Here is a 19,496-nt window from a genome sequence, read left to right as displayed (position 1 = left end):
TTTTAATAGATAATTATATATCAATTTAAAAACTAATTATTTTTATCTCTAAAATTATTTTTTATTTAATAATGTTTTTACAATCTTTTATTTTCTTTTTTATTTAATAATTTTCTTATAATCTCTTATTTTCTTCGTTATCACTTCTAATGATTTATTATTATTATTATTATACCATTTCTATTTTCTCTTCATCACTCTTTCAAGGATCCCAATCCATTAAGAAATAGAGTATCCACACTGTTGGGAAGCTCTTATAAATTTCACAATATATTACAAAATAACATTAATATTTTTCCTCTACAACTTTCATACTGCGGCTCGATCAAACATATTTTTTTATATTAATAAAAATATTAAATTTCAGCAATTTCAATGTTTAAAATAATACAAAAAAATATTTTTTTAATATGATTTTTTTATTTTTTTAAAAAATCAATCACAAAACATAGTTTTAATTTGTTAAAATTTAACTTTATGTTTAATGTCTATTTGAACCTTTCATTTTGTGGAAAAAAAATGTAATTTAAACTTAATCGAACAAATAAAATCAATGTTATATTATCAATAATAATTTATATTAACTATTATGATTAAAAATTAAAAACTAAGACTAAAAGTGAAAAAATTATATTTTTCATGTTGTTTACTAGTTTGACACGTCAGAAAAGCGTCACAGTTTGTGATCAAACCAGCGTAACAACGAGGTATATGTTCTCATCCATCTTGTTTTTCCATGTCGCTCAGTTTCGTATTAAACTAAAACTCATCTTAGAAGAATCAGAAGCTACGATTTTTGTGTACTGAAAATTGATAGTGATTGTCGTTGCTCCAAAACTAAAGTAATTTCACAGAAACACACACTTGTAACAAACCAACCATGAAAATCTATCACGTTCCTTCTCTGCAAGACAACAATTCCTTCTTGTAAGTCTATATTGTTGAAGCTGGAGGAAGCTTCTTCCCTACCAAGGCTTGATGTGTGTTTGATGAAGAAAATGGCTTGAGTGCTTTGAAGATTGTAATAGGTTTTTAGATTCATTTGTAATTAGGCTTGTAAGTGTGTATGATTGCCTTTTGCTGTATAACCTATCCTAGATGCCTAACCAAGTCTAGATCAAGCACATGATGTGGTTAAATGGGTTTTGAAAAGCTTTTTAAAATGGTTTTAAAAGTTTTAAATCAGTACACAAATAAATCTGTTTTATGGAGAAAAAATCTGTTTATTTCTTCTCTGTTAAAAGGCTTTTCTAAAAGTTCTGTTAGAGACCACAGGCAAAGCTTAGTTCGTTATTTCAGTTAAAGCTAAGTTGGCCTACTTGTCTTCATTTAATCTGTTTCACTGTGAAAGAATCGGTTTGCCCTTTGATCAGTTGAAAGGTTTTTCACAAGTTAGTTAGGACACCAAAGGTACAACTCAGACAGTTATTTCAGTTAGCTGAGTTGGCGGTTTTCACAAAATAAATCTGTTAAGTTAAAAAATGAATATGTTGTTTTCATAACTGCTTTTCAACTGTTTTTTGAAAAGAAGTTAGAAACTGTTTTCTATATAAAGAAAAGTCTATCTCACATGAGAGTGTGCCGAGCAATTACGTTTTTGACAGAGATCAAACACTTTCTATGTGAGAAGAAGGATTGAAAGATTTTTGAAAGGTTTTCCAAAGAAATTTTCAAGTGTGCTTGTTCTAGGAGACCTTTGATCTTGGTGAAGGTGCTGGTGCAGTTTTGTAGCAAATTGAACTACTGGTTTTTGGGTTCTTGCATCTTCTTTTCAGGTGTAATCTTTCCTTTATTCTGTTTTGTAAAGGTGTAAGTGTTAGTCACTCCTTGATAGGGTTTCTTGGAGTGCAAGGTGTGCTGAAATAGGGTTTTTCAGCATTGTGTGTGTTGTTCTTGTAGTGTTCAAGAACTGTTGTGTTTGTAAGTGATTGATACTGGTTTTAGTGAATTCCACCTTGGGGTAAGGTGAGACTGGATGTAGCTCTGTATGAGTGAACCAGTATAAAAACTTGTGTGCCTTGTCTTCTCATCCCTGCACTCATTTCTGGTTTTTTGTTTAATTCTGTCAAGAACTAAATCTGTTCTTTTGAAATTGAATCTGTTAATTTTGGGTTTAAGTGAAAATTGTTCTTTCTGATTTGTTAAAGTTCTCTGATCATAAACAAGGCTGTTGTATATAATGGTTTAAGTGATTTGTGAACAAACTGTCCATTCATTAAAACCTGAGAAATGATCATTCCTCTCAAAACCTGTGTTGAGTAATTTTGCTTGATTTCTAAGCATAACTGTATCCTTCACCCTCACAATATTAAACTGATCTGGTTTTGTTATAATTCTCTGTTGATCACAATTTTACATTGAACAAATTCAAATTTTGTCAAGACTGCTCTGAAGAATCAATCTGTTTCATGTAAAAACAATCTGTTCTTTTTGCCTCTGGAATACTGAAAAATTGTGTGTTCTTGCGAAAATTTTATAAGCTCAATTCACCCCTCCCCTCTTGAACTTAGACACTAATAGACCCAACATATATGTTGTTCTCTGCATGCAATCCTACACAAATTTAACATAAACACACATGCATATTGATGAGCACATATTCTAGTTCTTCATGCTTCACTGTTTATTATTATTTTTATGGTTTTTCACTTCTGTAGAATCGTTGACGAGAGCACGAAAGAAGGTGTTGTGGTGGACCTTATAGAGCCTGAAAAGGTTCTACTAACTGTAGATTCGCATGGGATTAATCTCAAGCTCGTTCTCACCACACATCATCATGGGTGCTAACTAGTTTCTACTTTTTTTTACCATAGATTTATTTTGGGTTGGTCATGTTGAATCGTGTTTGTTTGTTTAGGATAATGTGAAGCTTAGAAGTTTCTTTCATGTGCTAGAAGTCAGAGAGAGTAGGATTATTCATTTACTTTTTTGAAGTTTTGGCACTTTTGGTACATTTATTACAATTTTTTTTTATGATTTTAACTCTTGAGATGACACATGTGTTTGTAAATTGTGTCATTATGGCAGAGAGCATGTTGGTGGAAATGAAAAGATAAAGCAATTGGTGCCTGGAATTAGAGTCTATGGTGGTTCGATTGATAACGTCAAGGGTTGCACTGATAAGGTTCAAAATGGAGATAAGGTGTCCCTTGGGGTTGATATTAATATATTGTCTTTTCACACACCATGGTAGGTCCATCGAACTTGTCAATTCCCCTATCAAAAAATGGAAAGTTTGATTTTACTTACCACCCTGCATTTCTGAAGTATGACTGTGATTTTGTTGTCTTTCCTTCATTTTGTATGAAATGAGTGCCTTGGTAATGCCATTGTTGAAGAGGTTTCAAAGCCTCATCCACTTGGTAACGAAGCACAGTAGTTGTTCACAATGAACTTTTTGCTTGCTGAATTTTGTCATGCCACATAAGTACACTAATCCTTAGTAGTGAACTTGTCACATCAACTAGAAATAAACATATTTCAACTAGAAATAAGATAGAAATAACCTATTAGCTTTAAACTCGAAAGAGGTGATATGATTTGTTCATCTTTGTAGTTTTGTTATCTTCTATATCATTCAAATTTAATTCTACAATTATATTACCCTGCTATATTACCCTAAGCACAGGGTTGAAGTTTTATTCACTTTCAATATGAAAACTATTAGAAGCATTGAGTTGTGTTACAAAAGGTATCATTAAGCCATTACCTTGCTTATGTCATTATTAAATACATGTTGCCTGATGATTCCTGATGTGGTTTAGCCCAATTTCATGTTTTCTTGAGACACAGTTCCCTCTCTTTTGTTAATATTGACCGTTTTGGTGACCTGTTAGCCACACTAAAGGCCACATAAGTTATTACATGACTGGCAAAGAGGAGGAGAAACCAACTTTTTTTACTGGAGACACACTAGTAAGCTCACTGATCAGTCTTAGCCTTTTCCTTTTCTGAAGCTCTCATGGAACATTTCCAAAAGATAATTGATCCTGCCGGCAACTCGAACGTGGAGGAATCGCTTCATAGCACTCTCTGCCCTGTCTACGCGACTGCGCCTTCTGCAGAATCACCCTCAGAACCTTCTCTTGGTGCTCCAAACGTGACCTGCAAAACACACAGACGGCGCCTCTAGCGGCCGTTTGCACTCCGACGATCAAGTTAGTCCACAGAACCACCAAAGATGAGAAAACTAGCAGTGTGTGTGAAAAACTCTTGCTCTTTTTTTTTTCTCGTGTCTCCTCATCTTTCCCTGATTCCTTCTTTTATGTCTCTCCCTCTGTTTCTGGGCATAACAGAATTCTGTTATGCTTTTCAGAGACAGTGTACCTGCAGAATCAGTAGTGAGAGCGTGAGAGTCTGTGCATGTCTGCGCTCGGCTGCGCCTGTCTGTACCCTTAGTGGTACGGAGTGCACTTTTGTCTGGACCGCACCCCTCTCAGATGATGACACGTGGAAGCCTGCAACTCACATCTAACCACACACGTGTCACTCACTGGAAGGGCTCTAGCGCTTCTCTTTGTGTGCCTAAGTTACGCCCTTGCGGAGTAACTTAGGATATTTCTCTCATCTGGGTAAATCGCATACTCTTAGGAGAACGTCAGGTGCGGCTGGTCTAGGCACACTCACCAAACGTTGCTCTCTGCGTATACAGCTTACCCTTCACGGTGCCACGCACGTAATGGGTTGAGGGAATCACCAATCACTGACTGGTTTACTAGTTCCCTCAGGCCACTCTCGTGCATGATTCCCTAAGATGTGATCATGCTAGGTCCATGCGTAACGCTCTCGCTGGGAACCTCAGTCCCAGTTTAACTGCGTGTAACACGAGGCCCCGATGACAATGCACCCGATGACTGATCAGTGCTTATTTGCTTCTCGCGTTCTGCCCCAGGCGTTAGTCTGAGGACTGGTTTGTTGGTGGCCATTTGGCTGCTGACCACCGATCACCATTCTGGATGATCTGTCCTCTGACCTCTCTGCCACCTGATCTGTCGGTGGTCACCTGGTCACTGACCCCCGATCACCGCTCTTGGCGATCGCCTCCCTGGTCTCTCTGTCACCTGGTCCACGTGTCACCCTGCGAGTGGCCCACGTGGTTCTCTGCTGCTGACGTCATCTACGACCGATGACCGATCAGATCAATAATAGTTATTGGAAAAAAATTACAATAAATTTATTATAAAAGTTATGCCAAGTTCTTGGTGTGTGATGCCTGTGTGTACATGAATTATGAAAAAGTCCTACTTTAAATTCTTGTTTGTTTTGTTATTGCTTCTTCTACCGTTTATTGCTGGTTACGGGAAATTTTTTAAAGGAACTGCACAAGAGATGTATCAGTCACTCTGTGTGACATTAAGTTCATTACCAAGGCAAACCCGAGTTTGCTGCGGACATGAGGTAACATGGAACTAAAATCATCTCTTCTAAAACTCTCTTATCATCGTGGTTTTTCCTTTATGAATTACATGTGATCATATTTTGGATGTGCATAAATTACATGTGATCGTATTTTGGATGTGCACTGACCCAACCTAGGAAGGGTTAGTTGTAAAAGTTATTGCTCATAATTCTCAATAATCATTTTGTGGCTTTTAAAGTTAAGGCTTACGTTTTAACTTGATACGATAGACACTTTGGGATAATTTTTTCCATTTTTTTTATAGATTTGTAATAGAGAAAAAAAGTAAAATAAGTTCTCTATAAACTAAAATTAATTTATATAAGGCAATAGATCGATGTAACATAATCAGGGATTAAGTTAAGAATAGTAATTCATGTTTCTAGAACTTTTTGTAGTGTCAGTCTTTTGTTCTCAAATTGAAGACTTTGATTTCTTGTGAAGAGGTAAGATTTTTTCAAGAATCCTAAGCATGATAATATGGATCGCAATGCAGGTTGATCCGTCCTGCATAGGTTTGTTTCGCGTATGGTTTACAAAATGCGAGTTGGGTTACCCGCTCTACATAATGAATGTTAGTCGGCGGGTCTACGGACCAGCCCACATAAGGTTTCTTTTTAGAAATTTTAAAAAAAATGTTTACTATTTTTTACTATTGAAAAATTGAATATATAAATTTATTAATTATAAAAAAATTGAATATAAAAAAATTCAATCAAAATATTTGTTACTTTTTGTATTGCTATTGAAAAATTGAATATTAAAATTCAATACTTATAATTTTTTTGAATATAAACTGATTATAATTGAATAAAAAATTAAATTTATGTTTGCTACTTATATAAAACATCAAACATCAATATTAGTTAAACATTAATAATTCAATTAAGACAAAACACAATTTGTTTATATTCTTCAATTTCAAACTTAGTTAAACATTAATAATTCAATTAAGATAAAACACAATTTGTTTTTTTTTTGTGCCGGGTTAGCAAGCCAGTCCATCCCTTTTTTTTGTGCGGGTCAGTAGGTCAGTCCATCCTGTTTCGCTGTTGGTTTGTACGAACTGCGGGTTATGCAGGGTGAGCTAAGCGGGTTAGCAAGTTGAATTGCTAAGTCTTGATCCTGCCAGTTGACCAAGCGCAAGAATGATGCCTCGTCACGATCTTTTTTCACCAGCTTTAACACCACGTGCGCTTCAAGTCCACGCTACAGATTGTCTCTCTGAGAACTTGAAAACACAGTATGGCGCCTCTGTGGCCGGTGGCGCTCCGACGCTCAAGTCAACAACAGGAACACCCAAAAACTGAGAGAAAACTAGGTGCTATCGAACCGTGCTCAAGTGTTCTTAACAAGAAAAATGAGTCGTAATGAACGTACCTCCAAATTCTGTTAAGTTTACCTTTTATACCTAGGTATTTTCTCTCTCCAGACAGTTACACTTTGGACGCGTGGCCCGCATCCAACTCTACACGCGTCATCATCTGGGCTGGGGTAACTTAAGCGTCATTTCTATGTAGCATCCAACTCTACGCGTGTCATCATCTGGGCCGGGGTAACTTAAGCGCCATTTCTATGTAGCATCCAACTCTACACGTGTCATCATCTGGGTCGGGGTAACTTAAGCGTCATTTCTATGTAGCATCCCGTTACGCGGCCAAGCCTCCTATTCAAGGTGTAACCTAGCACGTAACACGCTCTGGAATGCCACCCGACAAAGCAAGTATCGGATGCAACTAAGTACATCATCTCTGTGATATCGCTTGTCGCAGGTGCCACCTTCCTCGCTGCCACGCCATGCATGTTCTAGCTAAGGAAACCTCGCCATCGACGAATGTCCACTCTGGGAATCCCGTCATCGATGAGCAAGTTGTTTCCTCCAACTCACTTAACTTCCATGCTTCATGCTGACGTAACAATCATCTTTACTGAACTTACACGCATGAACTTGCCTGAACCTCCAACAACTTCAACTAAGTTTACTGGGAAATTCGGCGATGTGCCTCTTGTGGCGATTCCTGACCACCTGATCTTCCATTATCTAACACATCGATGATACGAAAACCTGGCGACAACCGACTATGTACACTGAAGAACGCCACTTCCACAAACGGCGACTATGTTAACTTCTTGACCACTCATCTTTCTCTTGTCCACGTGTCCTGCCAAGCACGCCCCACATAGTCACTTACTGTCCACGTCATCACACCCGATGACCTGATCAGTACAAGTCTATTTCGAGCTTTTTGCTAGCGGACTACGAATCAACCTGCATGGTCCATCCCACATTGTCATCTCTACATGATAATGCATATATCCACCAAACATAAACTTAAAAGGTTCAAAACTTACGTTGGTTACGTTGGTCGAATCATGAAGTGTCGATGTAAAATTTTAGATTTTTTTAAATAGATTTAATTATCTTTTTAATTCTTATATTAAGGATTAAAAATTATTTTTATTTATAAATTTTAAAAATTCAATATTTTCCAATTTTTTAAAAATAATTCAACGTGATGGTCTCAATTTTTTTGGCTCTTAAATAATATTAGTTTTTGGCTCCAAGTTAAAACCTGAAATATAGAAAATTTATAACAATGATAAAAAAATATTTAATTCAGAAATCTATATAAAATCATGTAATTTAACAAAATAAAATTTACCGACAAAATAAAACTGGACTAGATATTATGGAGAAGAAAAATAATTCATTATTCTCTTAAACTTTATAATAATCATAAAATTTATTATAATTATTAAAATTATAATTAACATAATAAGTATTTAATATAAAATCGTCATAATAAATTTTTATTATATTTTTTTACTTAATAAATTTTTATTATATTCTTTTTACTTAAGTAACATAATAAATATTTTGTCATATAAAATTTTAACCTCATCATATGATAGAGTCATAATAAATATATGTTATCGATGCAAAATTTAGTAATATTTAGATTTCGAATAAGGATTTATATAAATGTCCATCATTTCCTTATCAGTTTGTCATTTCCTTATCAATTTGTTAGGTAATAACCTGACTCAATTGGCTCATAAATCTCTATGATATGTTATTTCCACTTTTAGATTTAGAGTCTATCATAATCTATTTAATACAACAAGTATTTAAAATACTATAAAATTTTAATAAATTATTTTCTAATTAAAACGTCATTTAACAAGTTTCAACATTACACTTAAACATAATTTTCAAGTAAGAAAATTGTTTCACAAAATATTTATAAAAATAAATATTTAATATGAAAATAGTTAAAAATATTATAAAATTTTAATTAATTATTTTCTAGCTAAAATCATATTTCTAACAAGTTTCATACGTAAGATTTCGACTACTTAAAACATAATTTTCAACTTCCATCATTCTAACCAAAGTTTTGATCGTAATTAATTCAAATATACAAATCTAAGGACAATATCAAATGAATTCCAAAATTTTATTATTCAACTACAATCAATTATAATTTTCTTAACCTATCCAACTTCAAATACTTTTTAAACACTATAAATCAAAATGAAAGTCAAGTCAAAACCAAATGTTATCATCACATCTAAAATATTTATCAATTAAAAATATAATTTATTTTCTGAAACTACCTTATACATAATAATTCTTTAATAGGAGATTTATACTACTAACCTTAAAAAGAACGAGAACTTAATCCAATCAAATAAAAGTGATTAATACACAAAATCAATCACAAAGAATTAACAAAACCAGTATTGAACTCATCAAATGAGTCTTCACAAAGTTGTTGCGAACCGATATTGTTGGAAGAAAACCAAAATCACAATTAAAATGGTCATTTGCTTGGCAGAAAAAAAAATAAGAAGAAGAAGAGACAAATATGAAATTTTAGAAACCTTTTAAGTAATACCAAACATAAAATTTTAAGTCAGATCACCTTAAATTTAACATAAACAAGTTGTATTTAATTACATAAATATTACTGCACAATCTTTTTGTCAATTGATTTTCTATTCAATGTAAATTAGCTTATGTTTGTATGAGGCTGGTTATTTAATATTTTCTTGAGTTTAGTTTGATTGTTCCTTATTTAAGTTGGAAGGTGTTCCTTGGTTGGAGGTTAGTTAGGTGTTAGCTCTTTATGCATAAGGGTTGTACCACCCCTCGTTTTCATTTATTTATTTTTATTACTGATAAAAAAAATAAAAAATTAGTATACAAACCAAAATTTAGACTAATTTAACCAGCCTCATAATTATACTTTATGTGGTCAAGGTCAAATTAATAGCAAATCGCATGTATACATTCAAGAAAAAAGTGAATTTCTTTCACACATTTTGGCAATTCATATTTTTAAATAATCACACTATAACTTTCAATATTATTATTTTAATATTTTTTTATATTATTTAATTTTAAACTTATTATTTATTATATATATTTATTTTCAAACACATCACATCAAAAATTTTATACAACTTTAAGAATTGTCACATTATAATTTTTCTTCTTTTACACCTCCTCCCTCCACCCCTCTCAGCACAACACAAATAATTTTTTTCTCATTTTTATAAAAATTATTACAATAAATAAATAATAATAAAATGAAAATTATAAGAGAAAAACAAATTCAACAAAACTATCTGTTATCTGTGAAGTGATTTGTACCTCAACATCCAACACAATCTATTTTTCACAATATAAAAATATGGAAGTATTTTTCAGCATCCAACAACACAATCTACTTTTCACAATATAAAAATATGGAAGTATTTTTCAGCATCCAACAACACAATCTACTTTTCACAACATATATGTAATTGTGGAAAACATGGAAGTATGAACCAAAAGTAGAGGTTCATTTCTACCAAATTAATTATGTAGACATTGATTGTAAGTTTTACAATATCAGAGGTTCATTTCTACCAAATTAATGGTTTAGATATTGGATGTAAGCTGTACAATATCCTTATTTAAAGAAGTGGGTTGTAAAACTTAATTAATTATTGTAAACAACTCTTTCCTAGGTTTACTAGGTATAATTAATAAGGGTTTTGATTGAATTGGTTGTATCTGTAGTACGCAGTGAAGAACTTGCAATTTGGCATGGCAATTGAGGCAGATAATTTGAAGATACAGGAGAAGTTAACATGGGCTAAAAATCAGAACCAATCAGGTTTGTCCCCATTTCAACATGTAAGAGAATACAAATTGACAGAAGCAAGTAACAAAGTGACAGATTTTGATTTCTTTGTTCGAAACTATTGAGAAATAAATAATGCAAAAATGTTTGGAGGAGAAAGTTGGTTGGCAAGAAGTGAACTTTAACTCTAATTCAACCTTATTTATATACAATGAATTGTTTTAATCTCTAGATGTAAGATTTCCAATACACCTCTCACGCTGAGAGTGTCAGGTAAGTCCAACAAATATTTGTTAAGATAGAATCAAAATGACTCTGATACCATATTAAAAAGTGAACTTTAAGCCTAACTCAACCCCATAAAACCGGTTATTGGAATGAGGTTTGCACCCACTTATATACAATGAAATGTTCTAATATCTAATGGATGTGAGATCTCCAACAGAAGCCGAAAGAGAAATGGATGATGGGGTAGTAGTGTTTGTGTGTATATTAATTTGTGTTGGGTGTTACTGAAACTGAAGAGGAGATATGATCGAGATAGATGTACCTAGTATCACATGTATGTTACGTTGGTTAGTCTAATGCTAAGATCTTCCATTTCATTCATGTTATATACTTCTCAACTTCAAAAATATTCTTTACACCACCTAACTTTCAACCACTAATCTTGCCTCTGTCAGACAACATAATGGCCTGCTTTTTACTTATTTTGTTGCATATTTTTTATTTTCTTTTACTTCTTCATATAAATATTTTTAAAGAAACTGTGTTAAAAAATGGAAAACAAATAATGGTTTTGTTAATTCCATCACACTCAATAGATAAACATAAACGGAGGCATTTATTGGAGCTTTAGAAGCTCTAAAGCGATTTAAAGACGATACATTATTTTTAAATACGAACGTGTGTTTTCTTTACATAAAAATGAAGATTTGGAATTAATATTTTGGCACTTAAATAATAATATTTCCATTTTTTTCAGTAATGAAAAAGGAGTTCATATCAACCTCAGGTAAAAACAATGCAAATAGGCGTTTTTGAAAAGGATAAAAAAAGAAAAAAAAAGTAATTGTTTTAATTTAACCGGAATGTCTCGAAATTTTGGAAGTAGCAAATAAATTTCCAACCAATCACATATATTTATATTTTTTTTAGTTACACGTAAAGATAAGATTTATACATTTTTAGTCTAAATCATAAATTTGAAAAAAAATTAAACGGGATTTTTGAATTTCAGATTTATGGTAGAATTAAGCATGTTTTTAAGACAGGGAGTGTAATTACAAAAACGTTTAAATCTAATTACCAAGAGAATCTGAGTTGTTACCAAACTAGAATTTGTTGAGATTGGAATGATTAGTAATAATCCAAGGAAGCAAGAAGTTAATAACGATAAAGGAGGAAAAAAAAAGAAAAGAGGTGACGGGATCCGTTGGAAGGGAAGGTGGAAGGAAAGAAAAGTATAACATTAATAATATCCAATGAAACGCGTTGGTTCATTTATCATCATTCGTTCATCAATGTCAACCTCTCACACAACACGCTCCGACACAGTCACACACAAAAATAATCGAAAGAGAAGGTTTCAGCTTCGTGACCTTGACTTTTCTCCTCTCTCCCTCTTCTGCTTCCGCTATGCATCTCCATCGCATCGCATCGCACGATCTGCGTTCGCATTAAACCCTCTCTTAACGCTCTAACCCTCTCTCACCATGTTCATCTTCGTCTACGTATCTTTTCCTCTTTCTTTAATCGTACTTCACCCCTTCGCTCGCGCCCAATAACCTAATCCAGACACTGTGCGCAACGCAAAACGAATGCTGTTGTGAATTCTGATCGGAGAATACCGTACGGAAAAAGGAATATAAGGTAGGTCAAGTTAGGGTTTCGAGGAGATGGAATCGTCGCCGTCGTCTTCGTCCTCCTTGTCGTCGTCTTCTGGAAGCGATGCCAGCGGTGGTGCCGCTCTCACGTGGCTCGGGATGAGTTTCCCGTTCCGTTCTCCGCTCTCTCTCGTGATGGATTACTGCACGCGTGAGGATTCCGCAGAGCCTGTGATTATCATTCCCCGGACGCGCCCGCGGTTTCAGGCGCCGGCTGAATCTGTTGCTTCTGCTTCGGCCTCTGATTCTGGCGATAATGCGTGCAGCGGCGCTGAGGAGGTTGCGATACGCATCATTGGGTCCGGCGAGCAAGACAGCGGCTCGTCGCCGTCGTCATCGAGGAGCCGCGGTGGGGAACCGGGCTGTGAGGAGGCGGCGGTGGTTGGGAGGGGCGGGATGCTGTCGTCGGAGGCTCGCCGGCGAATGGCTGAGGAAAGGGTGCCGTTGGTGTCTTTGGATGATGGGATTGGTGGCGGTAGGGATTCTTCTTCGTCTTCCTCTACCTACCAGAGGTATGATATTCAGCAGGTTGCGAAGTGGATTGAACAGATTCTTCCATTCTCTCTCTTGCTGTTGATTGTTTTCATCCGCCAGCATTTGCAAGGTACTGCTTCTTTCTGGTTTTGTTTAAATGTGAACTACGTGTTCAAGCCATTGGATTATATTGTTTAGGATTTGTTGTATGTGCTAGAGTTTTAGGATGTGGGCGAAGGAAATTATCTTGCTCAGATAGAGGGATTGTATATGCTTGACTTGTTGGCGTGACTGTGATGATATGACTTGTTTGGGGCATGCACTTTTACTTTTGCATTGTGCTTCAATATATCTTGGCTCTGTCTGCGCCTTGTATTTGGAGACCTGTCTTGGTTTTCTCGTCTGATGTGCTTGTTGGAATAATGGTTGGCCAGAGAAAGGTTGCTTGCTTTTTTTAGGGACGGAAGCCTTAAAAATACTATTAACTAATATACGTGCTACGTATTTGGTTTCAAGTAGATTTTTGGTGCTTATTTCTTGATAAATGTTTACTATTAGTTCAAACTAGGATAAAGCTAGTGTGAGCTGTCATGTGGCTTTCAACACGCTGTGTATTTGCCTAGGAAAGAGTTAGAATGAAAGAAAAGATTACCTGAAACACTTGCTGAGGATCACGTAGGGTTATGACTGTACCTTTCTTTTGTTCACTGTTATCTTTTACGGAGGTGCCTCTCCTTTGTAAGGAATTTGGATAATCATTAGAGATGTAAAGATGAATGTGTAAAGTTAATTCGAGATTATGTTGATTCCTCTTGTTTCTTTAATGATCCTTAAGTTATTATTATCAAATCTTTATTAATGAAGAATACCGTGCTGTTTGCTTTTTTTTATCTTTCCTGTGACCATGAGTCCGTGACTGATTCTTATCTTCTTTGAATCACTTATCTCTTCTAATTAGGGAAGAAGCAATGTGGTTTGCTTTCTGTTATTTATAGAGTTGATTAGTTCTACTGTATTGGGTGACACTAAACTATACAGTCTCAGTTTATTCTGGTTTTCTACTTGAGTTGATTCTATCAACATAACTGTGTCATATTCATTTATGGGAACATGCAGGTTTCTTTGTCACAATTTGTATATCAGCTGTGATGTTCAAGTCAAATGAAATTGTTAAGAAGCAGACTGCCCTGAAGGTGCCATTCCCAGATTTTTGTAATTCCTTTTAAATTTCCATTTCCCAAATGAAATATTTAAGTGTAAAATCCCATTCTATCTTGGCAAGAGGAAAATAAAATCGAGTCTCAATTTAAGTTCATTTTTGCAGGGAGATCGGAAAGTCTCTGTTCTTCTCAGTATCTCTTTTGCCTTTATGCTGCATGTTATATGCATTTACTGGTGGTATCGAAATGATGATCTTTTATACCCACTGGCCATGCTTCCACCAAAGACAACTCCACCTTTCTGGCATACCATATTCATCATTTTGGTTAATGGTATGCTTTTGTTCTGTTTATATGCAGTTATTACGTGGTTGTTATGTTCTATTTACGTTAGACATTTTTATTTGTTCTATTGGACATAGAGTCATCAAATGTATAATAATAGCATGTGTTTGGTGAAAAGCTAAGCAATTTGTTTTAATTGTCGATGCTTGATTAATGTGTAAGAGTCTGCGAAGTTTTGACACAACAGTAGGGTTATTTACTTGATTCATAATGATGAAATTGAAGACTTCCTTTTTTCATAACTCATTTCTATTTTGAAATATACTTTTTTTTTTCAAAATATATCTTCAGTGGAAGAATGGAAGTATAATAAATAAAAGGGTTCTTTGCATTTTATCAGTTACTCTAGGTCAAACTTGAATAAAACTTTTTCAAGATAAATTTTAACAGTTTGCGAGGCCAATTTTGAACTCCTAATATTTATACCCACTCATTTCAGGCCTCTTTATAGGGTGTTGTGGAAGAGCTTTTTATTCAGATTATTTGAGCTTATCTTATCACATATAAGTAACTAAACTTATAAAACTAACTTAAAATCCTTCTATAAGCTCCATTTAGCTTATTTCAACGAGCTTTATTGGTGAAAGTTATCAAAATAAGCTTATTGAATTAATTACTTGTGATATAAGCTCTCATGTGATAAGGATTTTATCAGAGAATGTGTTTAATTAAACACTTTACACAAATGTACCTGTATATGAGCTTGTTGAAATAAGTGCATATATAAAAATGAGTCTTACATTCTCCCTTATACAACTTTGAATAACAGCTTATTCTAAAAGCTAAAACAAGTTTTATCTTGCATATAGCTTGTGCTGAGCATGAACACATGCAGCCCCTCCTCCCTCGACTCCTTTCATTTGAATTGATGGATTGATGCATATCTCTGAATTTTTAAGTTACATGTTTTGCTTCAGTCTGCTGTGCAGCCGACCTTAGTGAAACCTAAACGAGTTACTTACAATATTAAACGTGTTCTTATTTTTTTTAATCATGAGCTAAGATTCATGATATTGAAGTATTTTTCCATTTGAAGTATTTGCTATGTCCTATTGTTTTTTTCTCTCTCTCAAATTTTTTTCCAGGCATATAATCATTTTAATTCTCTTTGTAACACATCTTGTTTCTTGGTTGGTTGGAATTGATGGTAGCAATGTACATTTGACATTTTAGATACATTGGTGCGGCAAGCAGCAATGGCTTTGAAGTGTTTATTGCTTATTTACTACAAAAATGGAAGAGGCCATAACTTTCGTCGGCAGGTTTGAGTAGCTCCTTACTTGTTATCAAGCATTATAGCATTTTTGAAGTATAGTTTCCTCCTACATTTTTCTGATTAACTTGTTTCTAGGGTCAAATGTTAACTCTGATTGAGTACACTCTGCTGCTGTATCGTGCCTTGTTGCCAACACCAGTTTGGTACCGATTTTTCTTGAACAAGGATTATGGAAGTCTGTTTTCCTCACTAACCACAGGATTGTATCTAACTTTCAAGCTAACATCAGTAGTTGAGAAGGTATGTTTTCATTCTTTAAAATTGGCATTTACTTCATAGTGCTGTATTTAATAATATTTGTGCATGAACCTTAATTATTCCATTTTATTCAACCTTCTATGTATTTATTAGGTCCAATGCTTTGTTTCTGCCTTAAAAGCATTATCAAAAAAGGAAGTTCATTATGGGGTTTATGCCACAACGGAACAGGTAAATAATCTTTTAAATGCTCTGATTAACTCCGAATCTGTATACTTGCAATTATAAGTAATACTTATCACTTCTTTGTTGCAATGCATTTATATCGATGCCATTTTTTGGTTTGGCAATTGTTGCCTTATATTTCTAAATACACACAATGTATGTATTGGGTATGTCAGTTTGTGTCTCTGGCTTTTAATTGTGGTAAATTTGATATATTGTAACAATTTTTTAATTAGGAACCATTAAATCCCTTTATTTGTAAAATAAAATAAATGAATTATATAATTCCATGGTGTTAACTATTCTGTCTTTCTATAATAAATTGCATGAATGTGAAGATAATGTAATATAAGTTAAGGCTACTGTTTCCTATCTTATTTCTTAACATATAATTACTATTGCTATGGATTCTGCATTTTAGTGAAGTGCACATGTATCATGGTAAATTATTGCTCATTAATAATTTATCATGGTAAATTATTGCTCATTAATAATTTATCATGGAACCGGTGGCGTTACTATTTAAGAATTTAATGCAAAGGAAAGGAGTTACAATGTTGATTGTGAAATGAATGTGATTGATTAATTTTTTTTCTCAAGGCAATAGCAACGTTATCATGGTCAATGGTGTAGACTAGCGGAAGCATGAGAGGCTACAATTAGAAACCTAGAATGTATATCTAGAACACTAAATTAGAAACCTAGAAGAAATAAAATCCACCAAAAGTATCGCAATTCATAAAATTAAGGCACAAAGAAGAAACACATTAATAACAGAACAAAAAGAGAGGAAGAAAACAGAACTTTGTTGTATCATGCTTGGATGCAAAGAGCAGAGTACTGACTCTGCAGAGAACATAATTTCAGAATTAAGAATGTGAATGTATTTGATAAACATAATTTATGCAAGGACAATTTATTTGTGAAAATAGAAAATAATATTAAAAATAATGAATCAGAATTTCAGATTCTTAAAAAACAAGACGTTGAGGGAAAGAAAGAATAGAAAAGGGAATAAGGGAGAGAAAAGAAACTAAAAAATATAGAGGAAAATTGGGATCTAGAATTCTTTCAAGGAATAGATAGGTTAAGGAAATCCTATTACATGAGAAATAGGAATTGCCTGAAGACGGTTGTGCAATTGCTAGAAATAATTTCTGGTTGTTAAGGTAGTGTTTTGACAACTGGACATGCATTGAAGATGGTTCAGGTATATGTATAGTGTAGATTTTACGTGGAGTGCATGTTTTCTTCAAAAATAAGAATTACAGTTTCAAGTGGAGAGCGATCCTTTCCAAAAATAATATTTTTTCGTTATGGCTGCAATTTCCTCCATGACTGCTTTAAAAAAGGCAGTCTTAATTAGCTATGACAGACAACAGCACCATGCGATGGTCCTTCCATGGTATTTTTGTTCCACACCTGCCATGGCCATGGTGTTTTTTGTTCATGCCAAGTGTGGAAGACTGAAAGGAAGGCAATAGGATTACCATATAGAGAAATTGGTTTAGTAGGCTGCATCTCTCCCATGAACCGAAGGTACTCATTGTACATAGTGGGGCAGATAGCAATCATGTTGGATGTGTCAGATGAGGCAACCTGTGCAATGCTCACATTTTAAAACTGTTTTTTGCTCTTGGTTCTGTTCCATTCCTCATGGTGTCCTAACTCCAAACCTAAAGTGGAAAGTGGTGATAATGTTTACAAAATATGTTGTTCTAAAATTTGAGAACATAGCTCAATGATGATGTTTTAGGGTTTCTTGCAGATGCTAAGCTTGTCAATCTTTGAAAATATGAAATAGAAAGTTATAAACTAGGTCATCAAGAAAGATAGTACATGAAAGAAACATGTTAGACCTCAATTCTTCATTGTGTCACAGCTGAGCAACATGATTAAAACATTATTCTATCTGATCTTTTCATGTTTTAATTTAAATAACAAATGTAAAATGATATTGAATATTGTTTTCATTCTTTAACTTTTTCTCCTTTTATTTTCTACTATGATTATATGACCACTCATGAATCCCTTGTTAGATAGTAAAAAGATATGGCCTATGAACATGCTTGTATTGTCTCCATTCCGGAATAATATGACCTCATGTCATTCATAAATTTTATTTAGTCGGTTGCTTGCACGTAGTACTTGTATTTTAGAAAATAAAACATTACTTCTTTGGATAATAATTGGGGAGTGATGTTGAAAATGTATATTATGTTGATACATTGATGTTTACTTCATACTTTTATTCTATATTATGTGTTATGACCTTGTGTTTTTCCTTTGTATTTTTCATTTATGCCTTTTCAATGAGATCTTTTCTGCATTTAAGGAAAAAAAGTTCGTAAACCAATATTTGGGAGGAAGAATCTTTTTCTGGCATACTTTCTAATAGTGATTCTAACTAAATGCAGGTGAGTGCCGCTGGTGACATGTGTGCTATATGCCAAGAGAAGATGCAGGCTCCCATATTGTTGAGCTGCAAACACATGTTCTGTGAGGAGTGTGTATCTGAATGGTCAGTTTTAAATTCCTTGTTCGGAAAATTGAAAGCGTACTACATATTTAAGAAAAATGAACTATAGGATTTTAATAGTCTGTCGATACTCTATCCCGTAAGCTGCATATATTAATTCCATGTCCAAGTACTTTTATTAAAAAAATGGATACAATGTTTGTCTTTGGATTCTACAAGAATAATTTAGACTTTGTCTATGATAAGTATGTAGATGTTTTTGACTTCTCAACAAGAATGATTTAGACTGTATACTGATTCGTTTCATAATCGTTTTCATCAGTTCTCTTTAACCAACGAAGATACATTTGTTTTTCAGGTTTGAGAGAGAACGAACTTGCCCGTTATGCAGAGCATTGGTAAAACCAGCTGATCTTCGGACCTTTGGAGATGGATCGACAAGTCTGTTTTTTCAGCTGTTTTAAAGTTCACTTTGTTAGGCTTGTTGGGTCATATTTTAGAGCCTAAATATTCCTGGAAAATGTCACCCTCTTTGGTTTGGTAAAATTTTCCATTAATGGTTTCTCATGAAATTGAGATTGGAAAAACGAATAAACAGATATTTACATATATGGCTAAAATATAAGTTCTTTCTAGTGTAATGAGGTCAGATGTACAAGGGGCTATAGACAGCTGGCATATGAAATCCGCGTGGATCTCTCTTAACCTTATAAGCGTCACGTCAAACGAACTGGAACCATTTTGTTTATAATGATACATTTCAAATTAATTTCCCATTTCCCTTCATACTATTCTGTAGGGGGTTACTTCAACAGGTATAACTTACTAAATTTATAATGGAATAAGTTTTGACATTTTATTAAATAAATATTCGTCAACATTGAATTTTGTCAACATAACCAGTGGGTTTGAAAATTATAAAT

The 19,496-nt window shown here is 33.9% G+C and overlaps 2 protein-coding genes across 2 annotated transcripts; both read left to right on the top strand.

Moving 5' to 3' along the window:
• The first annotated feature begins 880 nt into the window (after positions 1-880).
• On the top strand, positions 881-10,655 carry LOC137822190 (hydroxyacylglutathione hydrolase cytoplasmic-like). The gene is made up of 6 exons (XM_068627091.1): positions 881-927; positions 2,658-2,780; positions 3,028-3,189; positions 3,837-3,914; positions 5,283-5,397; positions 10,467-10,655. Exons 1-6 carry the CDS (start codon positions 881-883, stop codon positions 10,653-10,655), a joined length of 714 nt encoding a protein of 237 aa, XP_068483192.1.
• A 1,304-nt stretch (positions 10,656-11,959) lies between these two features.
• Positions 11,960-19,214, top strand: LOC137823116 (uncharacterized). The gene is made up of 8 exons (XM_068628242.1): positions 11,960-13,020; positions 14,007-14,083; positions 14,215-14,383; positions 15,569-15,657; positions 15,747-15,911; positions 16,023-16,100; positions 18,512-18,615; positions 18,932-19,214. The coding sequence occupies exons 1-8, from the start codon at positions 12,429-12,431 to the stop codon at positions 19,035-19,037; spliced, it is 1,380 nt and encodes a 459-aa protein (XP_068484343.1). The 5' UTR covers positions 11,960-12,428; the 3' UTR covers positions 19,038-19,214.
• Positions 19,215-19,496: the final 282 nt, after the last annotated feature.

The sequence above is a fragment of the Phaseolus vulgaris genome, chromosome 9, assembly GCF_000499845.2.
Source record: "Phaseolus vulgaris cultivar G19833 chromosome 9, P. vulgaris v2.0, whole genome shotgun sequence".
Taxonomy (NCBI): domain Eukaryota; kingdom Viridiplantae; phylum Streptophyta; class Magnoliopsida; order Fabales; family Fabaceae; genus Phaseolus; species Phaseolus vulgaris.
The sequence above is the reverse complement of the archived record's forward strand: the minus strand, read 5'-3'. Positions and strand labels throughout refer to the sequence as shown.

Bases quoted from the DNA above. Each gene is read 5' to 3' on its own strand.
- LOC137822190 (XM_068627091.1), top strand. From the start codon at position 881: ATGAAAATCTATCACGTTCCTTCTCTGCAAGACAACAATTCCTTCTT. The intron at 928-2,657 runs GTAAGTCTATAT...TCACTTCTGTAG, and splicing joins CAAGACAACAATTCCTTCTT to AATCGTTGACGAGAGCACGA. The intron at 2,781-3,027 runs GTGCTAACTAGT...TCATTATGGCAG, and splicing joins CTCACCACACATCATCATGG to AGAGCATGTTGGTGGAAATG.
- LOC137823116 (XM_068628242.1), top strand. From the start codon at position 12,429: ATGGAATCGTCGCCGTCGTCTTCGTCCTCCTTGTCGTCGTCTTCTGGA. The intron at 15,658-15,746 runs GTTTGAGTAGCT...ACTTGTTTCTAG, and splicing joins GCCATAACTTTCGTCGGCAG to GGTCAAATGTTAACTCTGAT. The intron at 18,616-18,931 runs GTCAGTTTTAAA...TTTGTTTTTCAG, and splicing joins GAGGAGTGTGTATCTGAATG to GTTTGAGAGAGAACGAACTT.